This window comes from Colias croceus, chromosome 5, assembly GCF_905220415.1.
Source record: "Colias croceus chromosome 5, ilColCroc2.1".
Classification (NCBI taxonomy): domain Eukaryota; kingdom Metazoa; phylum Arthropoda; class Insecta; order Lepidoptera; family Pieridae; genus Colias; species Colias croceus.
In genome coordinates this window covers 6707061-6726690 of record NC_059541.1, presented here as the reverse complement: position 1 = coordinate 6726690, position 19630 = coordinate 6707061, and the positions used below count along the sequence as shown (strand labels likewise).

At 33.1% G+C, this 19630-nt stretch overlaps 1 protein-coding gene across 2 annotated transcripts in view; it reads left to right on the top strand.

Annotated features, from left to right (window-relative positions):
* LOC123691704 (semaphorin-2A-like) overlaps positions 1 to 19313 on the top strand; it is a 42013-nt gene extending 22700 nt beyond the window's left edge. For both annotated transcript variants that reach the window (XM_045636229.1, XM_045636230.1), the window contains exons 2-14: positions 10411 to 10498; positions 10727 to 10778; positions 11127 to 11297; positions 11667 to 11937; positions 12151 to 12381; positions 12723 to 12868; positions 13923 to 14038; positions 14960 to 15114; positions 15565 to 15745; positions 15966 to 16241; positions 16498 to 16632; positions 16976 to 17084; positions 17516 to 19313. In XM_045636229.1, the coding sequence (XP_045492185.1) occupies positions 10411 to 10498; positions 10727 to 10778; positions 11127 to 11297; positions 11667 to 11937; positions 12151 to 12381; positions 12723 to 12868; positions 13923 to 14038; positions 14960 to 15114; positions 15565 to 15745; positions 15966 to 16241; positions 16498 to 16632; positions 16976 to 17084; positions 17516 to 17590 (2006 nt within the window). In that variant the 3' untranslated portion in view covers positions 17591 to 19313. The remainder of the gene's footprint in view (positions 1 to 10410; positions 10499 to 10726; positions 10779 to 11126; positions 11298 to 11666; positions 11938 to 12150; positions 12382 to 12722; positions 12869 to 13922; positions 14039 to 14959; positions 15115 to 15564; positions 15746 to 15965; positions 16242 to 16497; positions 16633 to 16975; positions 17085 to 17515) is intronic.
* The last annotated feature ends 317 nt before the right edge of the window (positions 19314 to 19630 follow it).

Below are 19630 nucleotides of genomic sequence, written 5' to 3'. Positions count from 1 at the left end.
TGTAAATGTAGTCACACAAAATATAGCGTGGCTTTCGATTAGTTAAATAATAATGTGACCTACAACGTCACAAACACTAATTCATAAAATCTTTACCACTTTATAATATTAGTATAGATATAGATACCACTTTAGGCACGCTGCTGGAAAATTAAATGCGTCGATCAACAAAGCACCAATATATTTTTTGATTACTTTGTAGTAAAAGCGCTTGTAATTTTTAATTCTCGTTTGTGATCGCTGAGGAGTGTAAAATGACCTCATAAACAAAACAAACTGGCTGGGAAAAGTTATGGCATTTTAATTAAAATTACAACTCGCTTTAAATACATGGACAGGCCCATCATATGTGTTTCATGTGCGTGACGTCCATTAAAACTAACTTTAAAATTACATTCAGTTAGGTTACCGATATAATGCTTGATTTTATAGAACTCTTATTTCCATTTAATTTATATGAACCATTTTTATTATTTTTTAAATGAGCTAAGAAAGGGTTTGAATAAATTATTGGCAAATATATGTAGCAATAAATTCCATTCTGTCAGTTTGGCTTCAAGCGGATGTTGATAGAAATAGTGTTCCGGGACTTCCCAATACTTAACTAAATAAATATGTTTTGCTGATTCGAGCCGAAATTTGCAAGTCTGCCAAGAATATTCGTACCAAATCGTTTTCCTATAATTGGAGTACATGTGAATTTTGTATTCAGTAGCGTATCTACGGTGGATGGAATTCCGCCATTTCGCGGGCGTCTTACATCATGCGTGCTTATTGATGTAATTTATGTTACTTTGCATCCCCGGAAACGTATCTTCATCACCATTTGTTTTAAAACCGTTAACGATTGGAATTTTAATGAGGTACCAAAGAAATATATTACGTACATGTCCAAATAATCACCCTTTATGACGTCAATTAAAAATGAGGAACATTTAAGTACACAAAAGACCTGTTTCATTCGAATAATTTGTATAAAATGTATTTATTGCACATACATCAAATTTGTAAACAGTCCTAAAAAGAAGGGATATTTATTTCATATTATTAAAATCAAAGACTGATTAATTAAAACATTTTAGATAATTAGTATTAAAATTTATGTCGTGAGCAGCCATTTATCAGTTACTCGTTCTTAAATGCAATTCCTTTAATTAATATCTTATCATACCTCAAATAAACGTATACCATCTAATTTTATTCAATTTCCCACGGGATAATTCAACGGAAATGTGAAATGCGAGTCAGCTGTAGACGCTACGCAAAGGTAATTACGAAATGTACCTAATACCATACTTAGAGCTGCCAAGTTCAAATATTCTGCCTAGTTATTAATTTCTGTGACACCTATAATTTCTACTAAAAGTTTTTCATGTTGAGTAGATATATTTTTCTATAATCTATCCATTACATTATTATAGGTCTTTTAATAGCAAACGTGAAAAATATATAGACACCTACATAACCAAACTCGTATAGAATTTGCTGAGTGTGAGTGGCTATAAGCCATTAAGCTTTATTGTTATGATGATTAAGTATCAATAAAATTAATTATTCCATACTGCATAATTGTTTATATCTGAACTTTTTAAAAGTAAACAAAGAAAAGTTGGAACTTATATTGTGCTCATATGCATTCTAATTTTTGTCTTAAAAAAAATAGCTGTAATAAATTCACTGCTCTTACAAACATTTAGTCTATACGAAAATGGATACGTCTTACGCTGAATATCGAAAAACGTGACTTGAAACTTTGTTTCAATACATTACATCTCGGGTTGAACTAGATTTAACGTTCGAAATAGCAAAATGTTTAAATTTAAGCCGAGACAGTTATTTTTGCAAAAAGTGTAAGTACATCGAATTAAACCTTTTGTGTGGAGGATGTTTATTGCATTACATTTCACGACGGAGGAAAAGCTGGCTGAAATAAACATGTGGCGCCCGCATGTAAACATGTTCATTACGCTTTGATTGTGTGCGTGTTGTACGGTCTACTATTCCTTTAGTGCAGAAGGCAGGTAATGTGGGTAGAGTTATTATTTGAGAGTCGGTGACACGTTGGGGGTATCAGTGCCACGGTTGGCTGCCCACGTGGGAGCGGCGCGGCGCCCGTATTCACTATTTTATCATGTTTGCAGCTAGTGGAAATATTAAATTAAAAAAGTATCCGTCAAGATAGTAATGCTCAAAAATACATTGAGCGTACATTGCTATTCAGACGCTGCTCTAACACATTGTTATACAGTTGGCTTGAATTCCTAGAAAATGGGAAATTGTTAATAAAATATTTTTTTAGATTAGATTTTTTATATTTTGTAATATTAGAGTATCGTTTACTATAAAGAAAATTTTTATATTTTTTAGATGATTATTAAATTGTCATCAACAGAAGCACTTTTCTAGGTATGTTTAGTATCTATATAGTGTGGACAAATTTCGATATAAGAAAAATATAGGGAATAACATCAATTATGTATCTTAAATAAAAAATCCCCTGCGATAGCTCTCCTATAACAGTGAGAGCTGTCGAATAATAATAAAGATATTAATTCTTTATCGGCGTTATCGTTAAGTGCTCTTCTTTACTCACGACTGGTTTAAAAGTAAATATCAGTCGAAGTGTTTGCTACCGATAAATTCCCATGTCTCCGACGCATAATGACCGGCTTTAACATATTCTTTGATAAAGGGATTATTAGACATCTTTGACAGGTGAAAACGCTCAATCCCTATTAAAAAATGTGATTATCATTCGTTAAGTCGGATAGGATTTGTATAAAATATACAAATAAATATTGGTAGGTATTGCTTAAATAAGCATTTCAAAAGTTTGTAGAAAATATGATTCGTCGAATTTCTTAAGTCTTCTTTCTTTAAGAAAACTTAAAAGATCATGTGCTTGTTGGTGTGTTAAATTTAAGCCAAAAATTCAAAATGTTTTAACTGCCAATATTTAGTGTTCCGAAAAGTAAGATGATATTTCTCCAATGCAAAGGAAGGCTCCTCGACCCGACTGCTTGACTGGCTGTTAGCCCCAGTGGATGTTCTTGGAAGCCTGTACATTCAGAGTGTTGAACAAACTTCAACTGAGCGACGTAGAATGACGGTAGGTACAGAACGGGCTATATAACTAGCGTTGAAAATCGTGAAGAATCTGGTTTCATCTAGGTATTATTTTAACTTACGACAAGAAACATTATAACATATAACATGCATGAGGTAATTACAGAAGAAAGCAGGACCGCTTATGTGTGATACTCAAACTGAAAGCTCATTTCACGGCATCCGCACTCATATTTTACAGCGTCCAAAATATTCTTACTGGCAAGTAGCAACTTTATAGTCTCGTTTAGCATAAATACTCTTTATAGCAGGGTGTTAGAGCACAATTTACCTGAGCTTATATGCTCTGCAAGAGATACTTCGCTAAAACTAGTTTCGCTATTATGTATGCACGTGAGCAAGAACAAAGAATGACTCGTTATTTACATTATAAAAGTTATATGACTATGTCTCTACGGCGAAAATTACGTGTTAAAAAGACATTTGGCTGAATGAATATATTTATTTCCACATTTTATTGCATAACTCTTTAAGGCAGTAAAATCGTATAAATTTCCGTAGGAAAAAAAAAAGTTTATGTATTTCGATAAAAATATTCACATTTATCATACTAAAGAAACAAATTAAGGTTCAAAATTGCAAGTCACTACTAAAAGTTGACGCAGTGAGTTCTTAGGAGCACGATTACGCGAGCCAACGAGAACGATGGACTGACAGCGGAGGCTGACAGTACTATTTCGGATTCTCAACAGTGTACGGTGCAGGTCCACTTCGCTTTACTGACCTACATCCGCTTTGGCACCGCTCACAATCGCCGCTTCAACTTAATTGTCCCGACACTTCGAGCTCCTAACGATGCCGCAATCGGCCGATTTAAGGGGAAGCTCGGAAAGTTGTCACTGTGACAGCATTCAAGCACCATTTGGTCAAATATCCATAACAAGTGAATGAATACTCAATGGTCGCCGCTGAATTACATTATTCCGAGAGGAAGATTTATTTTTGTTGATAGGTGAAACGCGCTTTACGGAAATGTAGATGAGAATGAAAAAATACGACACATTGTCTGGGTGCCTTGTTACGGACATATATAATGAAAGAGGGGGATTACAATTTGCCTTTGTGACGGCGTCGTCCAATTACATTAATCTGGCGTGCTCGTGGCGTGGTGGCGCCGCCGCAAGCAACTTGATTAAAAATTCTATTAGTTGGGAGGCACAGGATTCTCCTTAATAGATAAAGTGCATACCTCTAATCATCTTCTATGAGTATGTTGTCACGTGTAAGAAATTATTATACGTTACTCAACCTTGCAATAATTTGTTCGCATAAACATGACGTCGCATCTTGGCAATATATTAATATAATGTAGCATCGCGTAGTTTGCCTTACTCTTCGTCTTAATAAGCGCGCTTTATCTATGACACTTCCTTTGTACCAAATAAATTCTAAAAATAAATCAATAATTCGCAGACCACTTTACGTTGCATTCAGTTACAATAAAGCCAACTTGCGACTACGTGTAGAACATTCATTATACTTTAAAAATAAAACTACAGAACAAAAGCGTCGCTAAAAAGGCGCGCAAATGTCTGTGGTTACAATAAATCAATGTGGAAAAGCTGGGAGTGCAAAACGAAAGTAACCACATAGTGTTTCCGTACCACATATTATCTGTGCAGCTAGTGTACAAGGCAGATTTACGCGAAGACGGTCAGGATATCTTTGCCACCGCATCTCGGGTGCACGTGCAAACAAGACCAACATGACCTAACTCACCCAAACTAAATTTATTCTTATCAGAAGTTGCAATGTATTTTCATTTGAAACCACGTTCGTTTTATGAAAATCTATTGCACTGATTCCGTTTTCTAAGTGGTCTTAATTAGTTATTTTTATATGTTTTCTGTATTTATACATTTCGTGATTGGTTTCAATATAGGTAACATCACCAAGCACAAGCTAGATTCATATTAATTTAAAAATATTTATCCGCGTTAGCATTCATTACGAACACAGACATACCGTCATATTAAGACGATATTATCACTGTACAGAGTAGTCTCCACTCACCCGCAAATTTTTAACTTTTTTTGTCAAGGTACACAAGTTTTTGAATTAGATTATGTGAATTGTAAAATTCTTTTGAAAAAAAAAAGTCTCTAAACCTATATTTCCAATGCACCAGGAGAGCAATTAAAACAATTCTTTGTCATAATGCCTATGACAAAGAATTGTTTTATTAGATTGCCAATAAATCAATTAAAATTAATATAAATGATTTAAAAAAGTATACGATTTCATTAAAAAAAAAAATTGGTGCAGTCACTCTGTAGTTGATTTAGCATGTTTCACTTTCATCGTTATTAACTTTTGTTTATTTTAAAACGAATTCAATTTTGTTGAAGGCGATACACAAATGTTGATGTTTACACAAATCAACTAAATCAGCACCGAAAATTTGTGATGAGTTTATCATGCTTATATTTTATGAATTTACCGAATATATTACTTAGAACAATGAATTATTTATTAGGTAATTAATGGTCACAAATATGTAATAATATTTTTTTACTTACATGCATATTTAGGATAATAAACCATTGTATGTAATAATATTTTTTTACTTACATGCATATTTAGGATAATAAACCATTGAGATAATATTATTACGTATGGAGGAGACACCACGAACAAAATCTGTGCGCCATGTTTTTGCTCTAACTAAGTTTTAAAAATTATTATCTAGTTAGGTACCTACTTACCGATGACAGTTATTCCTTTGCACTTTTCCGTATTATTTGTATTATTTGGCGTATGTTGAGCGGAACATAAGTGATGTACCTAGGCGGTGTCGTCTCCATATGTATATCTCAATGTAATAAACAAATAAAATTTCGGCCAATTTCATATACATTAAATTCTTTAATACATTAGTAAGAAATATTTTTACAAATTTACGCTAACAATGTACCACTTTCATTCATTACAATTATTTTCATTCCAGGGGGGTTAGACAAGTGTCTTTCTATTAGCGTAACGTTTAATAGAATAGACTATGAATGTATGAGATTGACATAAGTTGTAGATAAACGTATCTACAGCTTACGTCAATCTCATACATCAAACTTTACGCTAATAGAAAGCCACTTGTCTAGGGGAGCAGAACAGATTTATGGTCAGAAAAATAGTCATCTACTGGAAATTTTTGTCCGATCTCTATTCAAACGTTTGCTCACTGCTCTTTTGAGTGTACAGTGGGATTCCACTGTGTAAGTTGCCGACTCGTGAGCTCTGCAAATACGGTCACAATATTTTAACTTTCTCTAAGATCAAAGACAAACGTACGGCTCTGTCGTAGTAAGCTCATAAGTTTTTAAGCATGTACTTAAGTCTTTACAATTCAAAAAATGAATCACATAGAAAGTTTCTATTTAATATTATTAACAGATAATCCATTAATATTAATTAATGTAGAACGTTCATTAAAATTAACATTACATTGTAAAAATCAACGAAAATTTCGTAACAAATTCATGTTGCAATCATCGAGATATAATGTACTGTTGCAATTCATAGAATCAAACCTTTGAATACGGCGATAACTTTAAATGAGAGTCGCTTCATGAAGGAAATAGCGACATAAAATAGCAAACTAAGAATACACAATACAGTATAAACTGGGACATTTTAATTGCAGGGCTTGTAATACCAATTGTGGCGAGGCATACCGAGTGGATGCGAGTTGCAAAACAAATAAGATAGTTTTAAAACAGCTGCAGCATGTGCAAGTATAATGTTGACTAACATTTGTAGTCCTTTTGGAGGCGAGTATTCGAGCCGAGCTGGCAAGTGCTCGGGACAGTTTACTGCTATTGTGGACCGGGCGCATTGCAACGAATCGCGACTAGATTCGAAACAATCAAGGGACCATTGTAAGAAAATGCGATCGGAATTCTGCGTCCAATTCTTATTATGCACTGTTCCAATTTTGATCCAAAAAGAATACGAATATTTTATCATTTTCAAATTTAACGAAACCAGTTCTTATAAAAAAATATTATGCTATGTATTTTAGATTTATTGAAGGATTTAATAATTAATTAAATTATTAAATCCTTCAATAAATCTAAAATACAAACAAACTCTCATTTACAAAATTAGTGTGGCTATAATGATTATTTCAATCAAAACCCAAAGTAAAAAAGTAAAGATAATATAAATTCATTGAATTTTTCCACTAATTTTAACATTGCAGTAAAATATAAAAGAAATAACATCCCTGGCTTTGCTCAAATGCCATAAGCCCCAGCTATTTAAAATGATAGCTACGGACATTATCATTATTTTTTAACATTCGGTCTCTCCAGAATTTTTAATAAAACCATTTCGGAAATAATTTTAAACGAGCGGTAAGCATGGCAGTTCCGTGCAAACAGTCGGCAGTCGGCTTCGACAGTTTACTTGTTGCGGTATTTAGCGTCCGATGTTATCTACATAATGCGGCCGTCAGTGCCAGCGTCGCGCGATACTTCACCTCATTACTATGGATTTACATTTTAACCAACGCCATAATACCGCTTGTTTGCTGTAAATTAATTTACTACGCAATTTGCAGTCATTGAATTTATGAAAAATAAAACTGATCAATGCGCAAATTTAAATAATAATTTGTTTGCAAATTTAATCATTTATATAATCTTCTTTTATACAGGGTTACAGGAAAAGTCGACCTAGATCCGTTTATGGCGTGTAGTACACATCATTTCTGAATGATTTTACTATGAAACCCCCCCCTCCTAAACTTAACCGTTTTCGAGATATTCGAGTTTTAATTTTTTTTATGAAAATGCCCAATTTTTCGGCTATTCAATTGAATATTTTGAATTGTTTTGACTCTTATGATTATTTTTTTGGTTTTTTACATGAAGAATGAGATGCTTAATGACCTCAATGACTAAAATTGCACGTAAGTTAACTAAATAGGTCATTGTAGACGATCGAAACTTAAGAAAATAAGTACAAATTCAAAAACGTTATTTTCCAAACAAAAGCCAGTAACTAGTCACTAACGCTCAAGTAATAGTTGGCGTACGGTCATTATTTGTACGATCGACGATCTGAACAAAAAAAATGCTATAAAACTGAATGATCCTAGGTCAGGATAGCGGGATATCGATGCATGCATGAAGGTAGTAGCTAGCCGAGGGAGGCCTATGTTCAATATTGGAAGCCAGTAGGCTGAAATGATGATGCTGAACTTAAGTCAAATTAATTAGATTAAATAAGCGCTATTTATTCTGACTGCCATGTAGCCTTAGAAACTAAGTTTCACCTTTGAGGTTAATAAATACCCTAGAGTGTTTATACCTCGTTGGATAGCTGATAAAATGAAGGTGCTTTTAAGCACATCTGCAGAGCAAGTGCCATAATAATTTTTTGAGATATCGAGAAAAGAAAAATATTTTTTTATAATTTGTACTTATTTTCTTAAATTTCGATCGTCTACAATGACCTATTTAGTTAACTTACGTGCAATTTTAGTCATTGAGGTCATTAAGCATCTCATTCTTCATGTAAAAAACCAAAAAAATAATCATAAGAGTCAAAACAATTCAAAATATTCAATTGAATACCCGAAAAATTGGGCATTTTCATAAAAAAAATTAAAACTCGAATATCTCGAAAACGGTTAAGTTTAGGAGGGGGGGTTTGATAGTGAAATCATTTAGAAATGATGTGTACCACACGCCCTTAACGGATCTAGGTCGACTTTTCCTGTAACCCTGTATAATACATTTATAGATTTACAAAGAGGATAGATTTATTTAAATTTAAGAATAAAGGGGAGGAGATGAGAAAAGAAATAATGACTCTATTATTGTGATAAATGTCGTACAATAAATATGAACAAATTGTATACCTGCCTATGTGTTAAATCGACGTCGACATCTGCGAAATGAAGACCTTCATCCTTTTATGAATAAAAGTAAATGAATAGTCTGGCGAGAAAATGTATCTTTTATAATATTATTTACGCTTTATACCGCAAATAAATATATCGCTTGTATCGGTCGCGCCATGTTCGTTCAAATAAATGACTTTATATAGTTCGTTAGATTTTCAAACAAAGGCTTCATTAGCTCTGTAATCGCCATTGTATTTAGCCACTCTTATTGGTTTTAACACTCATCAATCTGTCGTATTGTACCTACTGTTGTTATAGCTCTATTTATTTTAATAAATTGTTAGGAGTTCAATGTACGTCAGACAATACTTGGTGCTGTAAACTTTTTTACTGTTAATTACTGATGTATGACGAAATTTTCAATGGGTATCTATATTTAGGGTCGCTTGACAATTTATAGTTTAATTTCAAAGAGACTAATTAAAAAAATCAGTATAACTACGTAAATAAATAATCTTTTAAATAACTTTCCGATTTCATACTCTACTCAAAAAAATTATCTAAGAATATTTTATAAATAGTAGGTATCTTGATGATTCAAAAGGTGTTGTTTTGTTGAATTTATATTTTTGGTTTTATGGCATTCAAATGCTTTATAAATATAAATTTATAAAGAATAGAAAGAAGGTGTTGTTTTGTAAAGTACTTATAGAGAAAATAAATGTGAAAACATTAACAAGAAGCACAAAATTGAGACTTATGAAGTGCCGTTCAAACCAATAATTACCTACGACGTTATTGATGATACTTGAAAATTTATCAAGAATTATTTCAATTATATCATAACTTTATTATGTACCGCGTAACTTATCAAATTACACAAAATGTCCTAAATGGAAGAGAGACAACACGGCACCTAATAAGGTATAATTTGAATAATGGACCCTTTAGATAATCGAAATGATAGTGTTAATAATGAACTTTTAAAGAATATCGGTTTGGTGAAGTTTAATATGTTTAAGTAGTGGTCGTTGAAGCTATGAGCCGGTCACGAGAGCTCGCGTGTTCGCTCCTGCCAATAATCACTGGCTATTGCAACCGTTCGTAATTAGATACTCATTGAAATTGCAACCAGACTTATTATTTCATATGTGCACGGGGCATTTTACTTTGATTGCTTTACATCTAAAAGTTTTAAAAAGAACGTGTGATCGTTATTGACAGAAAATAATAATACGTTACAGAACTATCATTTTCAGTAAATATAAAGTACCTACATACCGTCATGTATTTTTCGTAGGTGCGGGTAAGCACAAGCGTTTGACATTTCGAATAGATTTATTACCTTTAAGAAAGTTTATTAAAATTAAAATATTTATTAATTTATGTACATGAAAATTTAACTTTGACTCATAATATTTTTTCATTGTTTTCAGATCACATTAGAGAATTTGCCTGCGGTAACCTTTTTTATCGCACTTTATATATTAATGAAGAGAGAAACACACTATACGTCGGTGCTATGTGAGTAAATATAAGTAATGTAATTTAATTGAAATAACTAAGAAAATCCTCTAGCTCTGGCTTCAGGAAGATTGGAACATATAATAAAATATATTAGAAAGAAAAATGTGTTATTTATTATAACAGATTGTATGTTTCTTGTTTTCATAACAACATACATTATTAAGAAGAATAAAACACAATGACGGATACACAATATGAATATTCATCTACATTTTTTGCTTTCAGGGACCGAATATTTAGGCTTAATATGACAGATATTAGTCAGTCACATTGTGAGGTTAGTATGTTTTACAACTTCTCTAGAACTTGAATTCATAAAGTAAACGACTCGCAAAAGGGGAAAAACACACGCTTATGATATCTAAGTTTAAGAGGGCTCTCTTTTACTGTGAGGATTTATGCTCGTCCATTTATACTGAAATGTTACCAGCGGATTTACAAGGGAAATTTTGTTTGAAACTTTGAGTCGGCTTTCCAACAGATATAAACAAAATTTTTATGAAATACTCACATCCCAATATGCCGGATTCATGTACTCACATAATGTGTTATCTATCTTTGGATAAGGAAGATGAATATACTGGAGAATGGAGATAAACTTTTCTGATGTGTAATTTGGTTTCAGAGAGATGCATTATTATTAGAAGCAAGTAATGTAGCGAGGTGTGTGAGTAAAGGCAAATCAGAGCCATTTGAGTGTAGAAACCACATACGAGTGCTACAGCCTCTCGGCGACGGAGAACGGTTGTACGTGTGCGGTACAAACGCTCATAGTCCCAAAGACTGGGTGGTCTATGTGAGTAAATTGCTTCTAATATTACTACACATTTTGTAACGTACTTGGTATAAAATATCGAGGTTGCGGCATGTTTAGTTGTGGTTTAATTTCTTAAGCGTAAATGATACTCGTTGTTCATACATACTTTTAAGGCACAAATATATGTCCAATCGCGCATCTCAATTAAATGTAGCATGTTTTTTTTTAACAGTATAGTTTTATTGAGGCTACAAATTACAATAAAAGTTTAATAACCGAAACCCTAACCTACATACAAGCTCGTCTATCAGTAAAAATTGTAAAAAATACAAGTGCCAAATTGTTTCGTTTCGGTTATTAACTTGTGACAAATAAACGGCTGCCATATGACGATTTTGTTCCGCACAGTTAAACCTAACACACCTCCCGCGCCACGAGTACGTGCCAGGAGTAGGGCTCGGCGTGGCCAAGTGCCCCTATGACCCGGCTGACAACAGCACTGCAGTGTGGGTCACGAAGGGCAACCCCGGCGGCCTGCCAGCGCTCTACGCGGGCACTAACGCCGAGTTCACGAAAGCAGATCCAGTCATTTTCAGAAACGACCTCTTCGATTTTCGAACGGGTCAAAAGCGATTCAATTTTAAGAGAACATTGAAGTATGACTCGAAATGGTTGGACAGTGAGTATCGCTTTAAGCTTTTTCATCGCTTTCATTATTGCGCTCATACTGAGCGAGTCATCAATTGCGTTGCGAGCGTAAAAGATATCAATGTAGTGAGAACTGCAATCGTAACTCACATGTTTCGTAATTAACCCACAAAGTGCTTTGTGAATTCATGATCTGCAAAGACATTTAAACGTGATTGCCTATCTAAATTTCCATTTATTTCAGAAACCAATTTTGTGGGATCGTTCGATGTCGGGGACTATGTTTTGTTCTTTTTTCGGGAAACTGCCGTAGAGTTCATGAACTGTGGTAAAGCTGTTTACTCCCGCGTGGCAAGAGTATGCAAACAAGACACTGGTGGCAAGCACATATTGAGCCAAAATTGGGCCACTTATTTAAAAGCCAGGCTCAACTGTAGCATACCTGGAGAGTTTCCATTCTACTTTGATGAAATACGTAAGTTATTCAGTTTAAAAGCACAAAAATAATATAAGTTCAAGTTAACGTAAACTCAGTTTATAGCTCTTTCGTTGAACTAAGAAAGCTACATTGTTTAAATTGAATTTTCTTACACCGTCATAAAGAGTAAACTGGAGCAGACTATGTATAGATCTTTTAGTATAAAAGACATTTTGGAATTTATTTCCTTCAAATCTGATTTTGAACTTTTGCTTCAGTAAACATATTTGTCTGTTTTGGCATGAGATTACAGTTAAGACTAAGAATATAGATAGAAAAACATTACATAATATATATTAAACACACCTCAATACAAATTTTATTTATATTTTGTATAGAAAGTGTGTACCAAATGCCGGGTGATCCGACAAAATTCTACGCTACCTTTACAACGGGCGCCAGTGATGGGCTCGTCGGGTCCGCAATCTGTACTTACACCATGGAAAATATTCAAGAAGCATTTGCAGGAAGATTTAAAGAACAAGTGAGTTATTATAATTTTGAAACAGCTGTTATAAGCTTCACACATTTTAGTTTATTAAATCACCATTTCATATGTTTTGAAATGAAAATGTTAATTTTGAAAAACTTGTATACACACAAAATTTAATTAAGGTCAGTTATCTAGTTTTCATCTCATCATTTGTAAATGTATCATTTATTTTTATATACCTAACTAAGGTATATAATCGGGTTATATTACATCAACATGCATACAAATTATCACTTGCTAATATGAGCCCTTATACTTTAGAAATCGGTTTTTTATCATATTACGTAATCTGTTCTTATTTTTTCATCAATAGAGACATTATAAGTATTCAAAGAATGCCGCCGAGCCTCTACATTAATTTGCGGTAAAATTAATTGATCTACATATTTCTGCTATAAAATAATATATAAGTATTTTAGTAGGCTTTAGTGTAAAGCAAGAATTTTTATTATGACTTATAATTTCAACTTTCGAGGAAGGACCGGTTTTTGCATTACCACGGAGTATGGACAAAGTATTCATATTTGGGCAAATGTTAATGACTAAGATTACCGTTACATTACTCATGCAAACATTTAACTTGAATCATTATGTTTAAGATTGCATTTCAATGCGGTAAAACCAATTCCATGTTCCAATTTTAAGGAAATTAGTCTTCAGATATTCTGTTAAAATAAAAAGTAGTAAAGGTTGTTTCAAAAATGTAGGAAGGTAATTTTTATTATGATACTAGCTTCCGCCCGCGACTCCGTCCGCGCAGATGTCGGTCTTCGCGTGGATGGTTTGTTTCTCCATTTTGAGTAACTCTGACAATGACATCTTATAAAAAAAAAATCAATCACATATTTGGGTTTGGTATCGATCCAGTTACACCCCCTGCTATTTATTTTTTCAATATTTTCAATGTAACAGAATTGACCCTTCTACAAATTATATTATATGTATAGATATAGATATCCATATCATATGAAACTTATAGATATCCATATCATATGAAACTATCTTATTAATCGTATTAATAATAGTTTTTAAATTTTGTTATCAGGCAACATCTAGTTCGGCATGGCTGCCAGTCCTCCGCGCGAGGGTGCCGGAGCCCCGACCCGGCACTTGTGTCAACAACACTGAGGCCTTACCAGATAACGTCCTGAATTTTATCAGGTACGTCTTTTGAGAAATGCTGCTGTTAGGAACCTGTATTTTTATTAGAGGTTTTAAGATAAGATGTCGACATTGATTACTTTAATCAACCCAAATGAAAATAGATTGGGCAATTATGTCCTTAAGGTTTTAAAAATTGAAATACGTAAGTTTTGTATCTTTATGTTATTGACTTAATACAAAGTTAACTTTTTCAGTATTCTGTGTATAAATATATTTGCGCAAACATTCTCCACGATTTATTTTTATAAAGCAGTTTATATCAGGAGCTAAATGTAAAGAATGGCGAAAGTAAAACAAAGTATTAGGTATATTGTCTGCGGTAATACTAAATAAAATATTAGCGATGCTATCTTGTTTATGAGATTAAATTTCCCTTGAAACATGCTTAATGAAAAAACGGAGCATTTAGCTTTATGCTCCCACAAGACTAATCTCAACAAGGTTTTATACCTGACATTAGTTTTGCCGCGTGTGTTCCTTAATTGGGTCACACCGAGTCACACGCCTACCCACGTCTTAATTGACGGCGTGCCACTAAATTAGTTCAAATAAATTATTGCTTTTGTAATGGATTAATGGCGAATGGTGTTGACGTGACGTGGAAATGTCGTACGAAAAGTACCTACATTATGTTGAAAATGAGGTTATAATGTGCACTCAACCATGTATGCAAGACGTCAACTACCTACTAATATTGACTTAATGATAAGCATCAAAGTAGAACAAAGCTGGCTAGAGCGTTTAATTTTACAAGGTAACTAACCGACTTTAATGTCTTGGAAATCAAGATAGGTCAGTTGTGAAACGAAAAATAAAAACAGAACTTTAAGTTCAAATCTATTTCGTTTGAAGGCAATTTAATGGTAGTAAGAAGATTTTATTCCAAAGACAAAGATGACCTCGCCGATTCTCTCGCAGGTCACATCCGCTAATGGACGCGGCGGTACGGCATGATGGCGACTCGCCCGCCTTCTACAAACGTGACCTGGTGCTCACGACGCTGGTCGTCGACAGACAGACTGTTGATATGCTGGCTGATGATATCACGTACCCCGTGTTCTACGCTGGCACTAGTGAGTTAATCGATTTGGGGTATAAACATTAGCGAACATCTGAACATAAATCCTTGTTACTTATGCACCATTTATTTAGATTAAATTAAATAGTTTTATTTTCAGAAAATCACTGAATAATAGAAGCAAAAAAAAAGTGTAGTGAAATAGATTTCACTTTATTTAATTACACCTACCTATTAAGTATAGTTTTACTGATCTCCCTATAAGGATATGTCGGGACATTTTATCATCTAAAGATCTTCAGAATAGTGTTTATGCAATTTTGTAAAGTTTTAAAATATGAAAAAATGAGGACATGACCTATATTCTAAACCCACTTTTGAAATCTGTAACATTAAGTTCATCTCATTATTGTAAAAAGCGTTCAAGTGTAACGTCTAGCTAGCATATTTATTAAAACATAATAAACAACTTGAGATTTTATAGAAAAACAACTTTTCTTACAAGGTGCGGGCGAAGTTTACAAAATAGTTCAGTGGGCCGGCGGCGGATCGCGCGTTGTAGATATATGGCGCGCGGCGGGCGACGAGCCCGTACGGGCGCTCGCGCTCTCCAGGCAGGCTCATGCGCTTTATCTGGCCACGGACAACAGACTGAGGCAACTGCCTCTACGCGCTTGTGCCCATAGGTATATTTTTTAACTAATGTAGTTCCAAAATAAGTGTAATTATAAACAAAAATGGAAGCAGTTTTATTTCCTTCCATGTTACTTAATGTTTATTAAAATAGTTAATTTTGATGATTTGTTTTTAAACTACTTAATTTTGTACAAATTTTTATCGGATATATAGAACAGTTTTTTCCTCAAAATTGCTATTGATTTTCAATTAAAACTAAATTGAAAACAGGTATGACAGTTGCGTTCGTTGCGTATTGGATCCATATTGTGGCTGGGATAAGGAAGTAGGAGCATGTCGGCCTTATACGCTGGGCCTTCTACATGATGCTACTAATTCCACTCCATCAATATGTGAAGCAAGCGCCCCGTTGAAAACTGTAAGGGCTGGATATGGACAAAGTGTGCATCTGGCCGCATTTGGAAAGACGCCTGAAGCCCTGCGCGATCAGAATGTGGCATGGTATCACCATTCACGGGAAAGAGGAAGATACAAAATAATTTACAAGTATGTGAATTTATATCTGATGAGTACATTTAGTGTTTATTTAGCAACTTATTAAAAAGTAGTATGAAACCTTCGAAGACAAAGTAAGATTTAATTAGATGCATCAGTTGACATACAATGTTAATTAATCTACAAAACATGTTACCTTACAGCCATAAATTCAGCAAATTTAACGTGCACAACTTGCACCAAAATTGTGGAGCGTTCAAAACAAAATTAGCTTGTAACAACATCTAAAGCGCTCAAATCGTTTCAGTTGGGAGCGAGTTCTGCTAACTTCTGAGCGCGGCTTGGTGTTGCTTTCCGTGACTGATTCTGATAGAGGCCGATACGAATGCTACTTCGGCCCGACGCTCGTCGCCTCCTATAATTTAGATATAGATATTCACAGGTAATTTCTTCAAACATTTTTAAACTCCAATTAAGTCTTGCCCAATATTTCAACTATGTAAATTACCGATGTTTCCGTTATACCTGTTCAAATAATAATTATCCTGCTTAGCAACCTATATGAATCAATAAAATTAAATGCTACTTCAAACTGAAATATTAAAATCAATGCTACAGAAATACCCTTGAGAAATGCTATTTACAGTCGATGTTAATAAACCATGTGCACTTACGAAATTTCTTCCTTCTTGCGTAAAAATTGTCTGTTAATTTAAAATCTTTCCCAAGTCTCGAGTAGGATGTAGTAAATTTTGTTAATTAAAAGTTACATGTTGTCTGCTCAGATGTACGCAGCCAAATAAATCACAGGAGTACAGACAAGTATACTCTGATTGGTGTCACGAGTTTGAGAAGTATAAGAGTGCGATGAAAGCTTGGGAGTCGCGGCAAATGGTGAGTATTTCATACGCATTTTGTTCGCAACTGCTCTTAGTAATGCGCATATATGTGGGCCATTTTGTGATCTTTAGAAATTAAATCAATACAAAGTATAAAAGCAAATCAAGTTATTAGGTATCAGTTTCAAGTAGGTATCAAGGTATCGATTTCTCAAAATTAAATTTCTTTTATTTATCATTCAAGGCTAAACCCGGATGGAAATTAACCAAAAGTGTGTAATTGATATAACAGTATTTTCGTTATTGTTAGAAACTTTGAGTCGAAACACAGAAACTTGTTATAGTATCGTTAAATTAATTAAAAGCTCTTTTACTCCTAAACAATACTTTGAACGGTTGTACTATAATCGTCAGACACATTTACTTTTGCTTTAATAATTACCAATTTGTTATTAAAAATGTATTTAATCAATTTTATGGTTTCAGCAATGTTCTAAAAATATGAACTCATCAAGTCAACAGAATACTATGAGCAACGAGATTGTAGCTTCGCTGCGGTGATAGGAGTCATTGTTTTTATTGCCTACAATCAAAGTAGGTATTCGCATTATATACAGACTATGAACGAATATACGTGGGGGTTAATAAATTACTCGATTGAAAATATTAAACAGATGTAGTATTTAATTTATTAAGTTTCATCACGGATTATTTTCCAATGCAATTGTGTTGCACCATAAACATAGGTATTTTTTTATTTTCTTGTACTTACAGATAACTGAAATTTTATGTCGAATAATGATCAGACAACAAAGTTTGCTTAAGGAAACCGATCTCATTTCTCCCGAATCGAAATATGGTAATTGACAGAAATAAATATGTTTTGGATGGAATGACTCGAACATTTTATTAGCTTATGCTTGTGAAATTACCAGGGGGAAGCATAATTTGGTAAGGGAATGATCAGTTAAAATACATTTGTCGGTCGTTCCACTGACTGCGTTTGATGATGGATCACTGATATTTGTTTGACTTCTGTTACAACAGAAATACGATCTTATTTCAATTTGTAGAGTTATCGATGATCCATCCTTTCTAATATGATTATTTTTTGTATTAATTTATATGTTATTATTATTAAAACGTCACTATTCAGTGGCATTATTGCACTTTGTTTGGAAGTCTTGATACATAAGTATTTCAATTATTAAAAAAAATATTTTATATGGTTAAATAATTGCCCTGGAATGTTTTCAAATCTGTTTGAGATATAACAAAAATTTAATAGTTCCCAAAAATGTTAATTTCTAAATTTAAAATTTATGTTGAAATAATAAATTGTAAATATTTGTAAACAATTATTACGGTGATAATCACTAAAAATGCTGTGATATCAGTTCGCGTATTCGTATTCACGTAACAATTTATTCCTTAAAAATATAATTAATAATATATTATGGATGAATATGTACAAAAGACCAACACGAGTATCTTTTCATTACAAGTACCTACGTAAGCAATTACTTAGACGAGCCTATAGAAAGTCGTGTGTTGCGTCCGAAATTCTGATTAAGGAGAGAGCAATATGAACGCCAATTTAGCTTTAAGATATAATCTGTTTAAAGCTTATTTTCCAAGCATCCGCTTGGACTGCAGCAGCATTTACTATAAAAGTAGTTCTAAACATTAAGTAATTACTTAAAATTTTTGTGTGTGATAGATTTGTTTCGATTTATCTAGTAACGTTTTAAATTAAGTTTTATTTGTTTTACTATCTCCATGTTATTGATTGAATCGCCGTAAAATGTAATTTTAGGCCCATTTCGAAGATTTAAACCGAATTTAATAGTTGTTCCCATTGTTTTCGGTTAAGTTTTATTGATAATCTCGCTAGAATAGTGCCTTGTGAAGCATGCTTAATAGGATCATCAAAGTTGATATAGTATTTTGTGTATGCTATGAAGAGTTGGCGTAGATAAGGATATATAATAAGTTGAAAATAAAGCAATAAAATACAGTGAATAGAAAATTTAACAGTATTAAACATTGGTTTCATTGTAAAATTATAATATGTTAATTGTTAATATTAAAATATGCTTCAATTATAAAAAATATATCGAATAGAATAGCAAACCATGCCATTATACTATTATGCAATAAATGTTAATTGTATAGAAATAGGAATTATTCTAAAATTTTTATTCTAACAGAAACACGTTTGAAATATAGGTGCAAGTATATTAATTTTCTAAAACAATGTTGGGTGTATGACCAATTTCTAATTATTTATGTATGGAATATTTTACCAAGAATTGTTTAATAAACATACAATAAAATTAACGTCGATGTTCATTAATCACGAACTGATACCCATGGCCATGTGAACAATGCGTGCGTTGCGAAATAGAAAAAACTTATACAAAACAAAAACGTGTATTATATAACGTGACCCTTATTGTTTGAAGATAATTTATATAAATTATTTGCATATAAAATTAAAAATATTGTAAATTGTAAATACGCCGTATAGAAATCGCTACACATAGTTAAATACCAATGTTTATTGTATAAACTTTGTTAAGATAGATTATAAGCTATTGT